General features: G+C 37.9%; 1 protein-coding gene across 1 annotated transcript; it reads left to right on the top strand.

Annotated features, from left to right (window-relative positions):
• The first annotated feature begins 1904 nt into the window (after positions 1–1904).
• LOC125276842 (GTPase IMAP family member 8-like) lies at positions 1905–6529 on the top strand. The gene is made up of 3 exons (XM_048205195.1): positions 1905–2469; positions 2975–3079; positions 4293–6529. Exons 1-3 carry the CDS (start codon positions 1905–1907, stop codon positions 5882–5884), a joined length of 2262 nt encoding a protein of 753 aa, XP_048061152.1. The 3' UTR covers positions 5885–6529.
• The last annotated feature ends 673 nt before the right edge of the window (positions 6530–7202 follow it).

Here is a 7202-nt window from a genome sequence, read left to right as displayed (position 1 = left end):
GATCTTGTCTTGTTAATTAGTGTTTTCACGATAGCTGGTTATTCATTTCCGCTACAAGAGCTTATTGCGGTCCAAGCGAATGAACGCTGGACGATTCAGTTGCTTCGTTGTAAACTAAATTACTCTTTATAATTCCCTATAAATTAATTATTTCATTTGAACTGATTTGTTCCTACATGGGCAAGATCGCAAGTGTGGGTATTTGGACAGGGCATGTGTGTGAGGTCCCCTGAGATAGCATGCACATGAATGGGGTTAACTCAGCATTGCTAAATGTGATTGGTATGCAATAAAAAAAAGTCAGGGAAGTAACAATTCACTGGATTGGTTAAAGAGCAGCATAAAATATGATTTTCTCTTCTTTTTTTTACTTGACTTCAGAGTTGAAAGTGGGCTTAAAGAATACATGGACTTAATGGGTACACCAACCCTCATTCTTGAGTCGTACAGTCAAGTTGTGAGTGATTAGATCTCAAGTCAAAGTCAAGTCATATTCTTCATTTAATTAAGCAAGTCTCAAGTCCATAAATTTGTGACTCAATTCAAGTCATGTGACTTGATGTGCTGCTCCTCGTGAACTGTTGCCATTTAAATGCATGGAGCATTTCAAACTCCATCTGTGCATCACTGTTTCCAACTGCTTTCAATGAAAAGTAGCTAAAACTTGTCACTTAGATGATGTCATACTGGCGAATCTATTTAAAGATGAATAAAAACAGCGGGCGAGTATCAGAATCTACATAAGGTTTTTGCAAGAAGTTACTTGATTTGTCGCTAGCCGATTTCGTTTGAAAAATGTCTCGAGGGGCGGGGAAGTGACTAAATCTAGCAACAAAATTGCTAAATTGTCAACAATGCTCTGCATATGTTGTGGGTTTGGGTTGCTTATAACGTTCATCTGGGAATGCAACGTGCACCATTTCAACAGATTTGTAACACAAATTTATAAACCTACAGCGACAGGAAAATGTCAGTATGTTTCTAGATATACAAACTGTTCATTGCAATTTCAAAATAAAGGTTTAAAGGTGTGGCAGTGACTATGACTGAAAGTGAACTACTCATTCAAATGACTATGAATGAGAGTCAGTGAGATCTGTGTATTATGAGTTCAGATATCAAAATAATCATTGTCCCAATATAATAATGTTTAAATCATGATCAGAAATTAATTGGAACTAAACTTTTTAGGTCATAATAGTAATAATAATGGAATCAAATGCAACAAAGCACCAGGAAATGACAGAACAATGCAAGATGCCTTCAGCCACTCTATTTAAAAGGGTCTCTGGTAGGGCTGGGACAATACTATCAATGCATCATTATTCCTAGATCATTTCTGATATTTTCCAAATGCATCGCAAATTGATTCTAAGCTTAGTTTTTAACAGCAGAAGGCACTCTAGGCTATTTTTTAATCGAATGCTCAAATGCTCACGAAGAAGAGCACCCATGCGTTCGGCTAAGTCTGTCATGTATTTGCATCTCAGATTTTGCTTTTATGATGTGAGATTAATGTAAACAGCCCACTGCAAACACACTTATAATTCACTTCAACCCTTTTGAACTTTATGAATTATTTTACAGAAGGTTCAAGTGTGTGTAAGGAATTGGGAGCAAGGTTGGAATTGGAACCATGGAGTACGGCTGTTTCTAAAGCACGCAGTGCCATCTGCTGTTGAAAAACTAAGCTCAGAACCGATTTAAGAGTGATTTAGATCCAGAGTCATTTCTTGATTCGCAATGCATTGATGTATTGTCCCAACCCTAGTCTCCAGGGCCGGTTGGTGGTCTTTTCAAAAGCATTTCCTATATGTACTGAATGAAATACCTGTGAGATATTAAATAATTGTGTGTTCATTTTTGTCTTACAGCAATTTTTAGCTTTAAGCCACATCTTGAAAATGGCAGAAATGATTGGAGGTCTGAATTTGGTGTTACTTGGAAAAATAGGAGCTGGGAAGAGTGCATCAGGAAACACAATCCTGGGACGAAAAGCTTTTGAATCAAAGGAAAGTTTCACCTCTGTCACACAAGATCTGGCTGTTGAATCTGGGACTGTCTGTGGACGACAGGTCACTGTTTATGACACACCAGGATTATTTAACACAAAGCTTAGTGAGGAAAAGGTTCTGCAGATATATGCAAATGTTCTTCAGAGATGTGAATCAGGTCCCTGTGTGTTTCTGCTGGTCATCAAAGCTGACAGATTCACTGAAAAAGAGAGAAAAACTGTGGAGAAGATTGAGGAGCTGCTGGGAGAAAACCGCTTGAAGAAAACCTGGATTCTCTTCACTGGAAGAGATGAACTGGAGGAAGAAAACATATCAATTGATGAATTCATCAATGAGACTGAACCACTGAAGAGACTCGTTCAGAAATATGATCAGAGATACCATGTGTTCAACAACAAGAAGAAAGGACCTAATGGACAAGTTCCAGAGCTGCTTTCAAAAATAGATGCAATAGGTGAGTGAGTCGTTATTATACTATTATTATTATTATATATTATTATAAAATATTATTGTTGTGACCAGGGTGGGCGAGAGCCGTGAGAGAACGACGCGAGGCCGGTGGTGGAGAGTTAATGAGCTCCACCTGGGAGGCGCACCGGCCTTGAGTCTCTCACGGAGGAGCTCCGGGAGCAAAAAAGGAGGAGCGACGACAGTGAAGGACGAGAGAGGACCAGGCCTTGATATTATTTTATGTTTTATTATGTTTTGTGTGGCCGGCAGACGTCCGCGAGGCATTACTTTCGTTTTGTTCTTTGTTTATTTTATATTAAAGTTTGGTTGAATGTTCGCCGGTTCCCGCCTCCTTCTTCCCGTATATACGAACTGTGTTACAATTATATAAATATTTGGGGGTAAAGAATATTTTCACTCAATAGATTCACTCACTGGGACTGAATGAGTGAAGTGTTAAACATGGTATTCAATTTGTTTGTTTTGTTTTGTTTTTTGTTTTTCTACAGAAAAAGGAGCAAAACCGAAGAAGACTCTAGTGAAGGGAGGAAAACTAAAATGCATTCCTGTCTCCAGATTAACTGTGCAGGAGCCGCCGAGGTGGAAGATATTAGGTGAAGAGTTAAAATACTCCATCAAAAATATTTTAATGATTTGCTTTATCTTGCATTTATATAGTTGGGTAATTATATTAAATATATTTTGCAAAGCCAATATCAATATGTGTAGCATTGAAATTGCTTTTGAATGTGTGCTCGCTTTTCACTTTTGCTTTCACTTATGAATTTGAGATCTCGCATACTACCGCAGCAAGCCCAACAAAGCCCCTTCATGGAGATCTATAGAATGAGTTATTCATTTTAATGACTTGATTATAGTTCAGGGCTGGTAATTGTAATGCAGCTAGTTTGATCTCTGCAGTTCACAACTGTGTTCCTGATTAAGGAATAGGTGAATTTTGTGCTGCATGATATATTGTTTTAGAATCAATATCATAATAGTCACATCGCAGGATGTGCAATGTGAAGTATGGGATCATAGATCTGTGATCTTTATGGACCAGATTTGGGGAATAATTGCAAAGTTTAAACATAATAGAGTAAAAATTTGTGTTCCTATAAGTTTAAACATTCAAGCTCAAGAAGACACGAAAGAGAACTTGAACTAATGCCCCATTTTCTGTGCAGAGAGAACATGAATAAATTCAGTTCTCTTTCTCGTCTTATTGTACTTGAATGGACACAGACATGCAAAATTATGTTGAAATTCCAGTTTTGGCGAGTATCCTTGGCAAACGGTTGGTTATTTCTTAAGTTAATGAAAACATCTGAGAATAAAAACGGATGTGTATCATTTATATTGGATCCGTGCAGCCCAATAAACCCGCTACTTTCGGTGTCATTAATGTTAATCAAACAACAAAATACAAAAAGAAAACACTTTTGCAGCTTTAACAAAGCTTACTATTGTATTTATATTTAATATTATAATTAATTAATACAGTGAAGACTATGCCACTTTACATTTGAATATTACATTTCTATACATGAATAGTGTTAGACTTGGCTAAAAAAAACATGAAGCATTGCTTATATCATGTATATCTTTGTTCTACTGTATATATGTACTTTTGTTTATTATTTTACATATTCACTACCCAACAAAACCACCCTATTCTTGAATGCTTAATTCTTTCCATTTGGAGCTATTCAAATCATCTGGTGAAATTGTTTTCAAATCGCAATATATCGCAGAAACACAGTATCGCAATGTCATCTCTTTCCAGGTCTTAGTCTTATATCTGCTCTCTCTATTGTATATCATCAGATGAAGAGAGCCTTTGGGGCATCAGAGAGACCCTTGAGACTGATGAGCTAGAAACCTCCAGACGGATTGTTCTTCTGGGTAAAACTGGAGTTGGGAAGAGTGCATCTGGAAACACAATACTGGGACAGAATAAGTTTAACTCTGTGAGGAGTTTGAGTTCAGTAACTCGTGAATGTTCAGTTTCTCACACCACTTTTTCAGGCAGATCTGTGTCTGTAGTTGATACTCCTGGATTCATTCACACACACATGAATCCTGAAGAGTTAATGACAGAGATAGCCAGAAGTGTTTATTTATCCAGTCCTGGACCTCATGCTTTTCTCATTGTGATTAATCTGAGTATAACATTCACTGAACATGAGCAGCAGATCACAGAACAGATTAAAACACTGTTTGGTCAGGAAGTGTTAAAATACTCCATCATTCTCTTCACTCATGGAGATCTGTTAGATGGAGAGTCAGTAGAGAAATTCATTAAGGAGAACAGTAAATTAAGAGATCTAGTTGATCAGTGTGGAGGCAGATTTCACATCTTCAACAATAAAGATCAGAGAAACAGACAGCAGGTGAATGATCTACTGCAGAAGATTGACACAATGATAGAGCAGAATGGAGGAGGACACTACAGTAATCAGATGCTTGAAGATGCTCAGAGATTCAGACGAGAGGAAGAAGAGAGGAGACCGAGAGAGGAAGAGGGGAGAAAACAACAAGAGGAGAAACAAAGACAAGAGGAGATTGAGAGAGTGAGAAAAGAGACAGAGGAGAAAATCAGAGCAGAATTTAAAGGTCCACCAGCATTTTTACTAGAAAGACTTAAACAAATGAGACAGAGAGAGGAAGACAGAAAACGAAGAGAGGAGGAACAACAGGAGATGTTTGAGAGATTCTTTTGCCACCTGGGTTCGCCAAGGAGACATAAGGCAATGCTTATGGAAATGGAAATGGAAACATATATTGAAATGCAGAGAAAACGACGAGAGGAGAAACAAAGGCAAGAGGAGATTGAGAGAGTGATAAAGGAAACGGACGAGAAAATCAGAGCAGAGTTTGAAGGTCCACCAAGATTTTTACTAGAAAGGTTTAAGTCAATGAGACAGAGAGAGGAAGAGGAGAGAAAACAAATGGAGAAACAAAGACAAGAGGAGATTGAGAGAGTGAGAAAAGAGGCAGAGGAGAGAATCAGAGCAGAGTTTGAAGGTCCACCAAGTTTTTTACTAAGAATATTTAAGTCACTGAGACTGAGAGAGGAAGTGGAGAAAACACAACGAGAGGAGAAACAAAGACACAATGATATTGAGAGAGTGAGAAAAGAGACAGAGGAGAAAATCAGAGCAGAGTATGAAGGTCCACCAAGATTTTTACTAGAAAGACTTAAAGCAATGAGACTGAGAGAGGAAGAAAGGATACAAAAAGAGGTGGAACGACAGGAGGTGTTTGAGAGAGTCTTTGACCACCTGTGTTTACCAAAAATGCGTGTGGAAATGCAGAGAAAACAACAAGAGGAGAAACAAAGACAAGAGGAGATTGAGAGAGTGATAAAAGAGACAGAAGAGAGAATCAGAACAGAGTTTGAAGGCCGACCAAGATGATTGAGACACACTTAAATCAAGTCAGAAAGATCAAGAGAGAAAGCTACAAGCGGAAAAACAAAGACATTTCATGGACCATCAGTATTTCTACTAGAGAAAGAGAATCAAGAGTATAGAATGTGAACTAGAAGCAAGATTGAGAAGTGACATAAGAAAATTTAATATGGAATGTGTCTTTAGTTGATACTCTTGGATTCTTTGACACACTAATGAAACCTGATGAAGAAAGAAGTGTTTATTTGTCCAGTCCTCATGCTTTTCTCAGTATGAAATGAGGAAAAAATTCAAGAATCAAGCAATGGAGTTCAATCCATTTTTTCAGGGTTCTGCATCATATATAGTTTAGAAGAACTAATGGAGCAGGAGGAAATAAAGAGGAACATAACTTGAGTGATGAAGACAGATGAGAGAAGAGTATAATCAGTGAAGAATAAAAGAGGATTCAACCATTATACAATTGGCTAAAACCACTGCTACATGCTTTGCCAAACTGCTGATAAAATCAGCCTGAGAAACTCATCATCATCACGTTCCTCACTGCTGTGATCCAGCTGGAGAATCTGGGAACAGTACAGTATAAAACACCAGAACAACTGTACACAAACATTTCTGCATCCAGATGACGAGACGCTCTGGATCAGAGACCGTAAGGTAGAATATTTAATATAATAGTAGATTAGTGTTTATTTTAAATTGAGATTTTGAAATGTATTGTATGAGGTCAGTTGTTCAATCATCATTCTCTCTCATTTGTGTCCACAGAGCAGAACGGCTTCTATCAGCACTATTCAGCAGTTCAACACAGCTAAACTCGTTTCATTGTTTCCGGCTACATGATGATTAGGTGAGCTCTCTCACTACTTTTTCCTATGGATTCTTTTCTGCTATTATTAAAGTCCCCCTGTAGTTTATAATTTCATCCCTTAAAACTCATCTTTGACAATTAAAATGACATTTTGAAACTTATTTTTTAAAATTCTTCATGCCTTATAATAGCTTGAATGTAACTCGACACCCTTGGTTTATTTAGTATATGGCTGTTTCTCAATATCTTTCAGCGGTCTTGCATCCTTGTGTTTTTGCTCTACGTCATCATCAACCGTCAAAGTTCATTTCCATGGTGCATTCCAAACGGGATATATCGCCCTCTGAAGGGCACTTCGGAGTGAAAATAATCATGGCCGTCATATTGAAGGGTCGTTCCAAACCGAAGTGCTCAAAACTGGTCACTTCAAAGGGCCCTTCGGAATGAAGGATTTCGAAGGGTACAACTGATGGACACTTCGGGCCCCCATGATCCTTTGCACAGGGAAGTTGT

Source organism: Megalobrama amblycephala, linkage group LG1, assembly GCF_018812025.1.
Source record: "Megalobrama amblycephala isolate DHTTF-2021 linkage group LG1, ASM1881202v1, whole genome shotgun sequence".
NCBI classification, from domain to species: Eukaryota; Metazoa; Chordata; class Actinopteri; order Cypriniformes; family Xenocyprididae; genus Megalobrama; species Megalobrama amblycephala.
The sequence above is the reverse complement of the archived record's forward strand: the minus strand, read 5'-3'. Positions and strand labels throughout refer to the sequence as shown.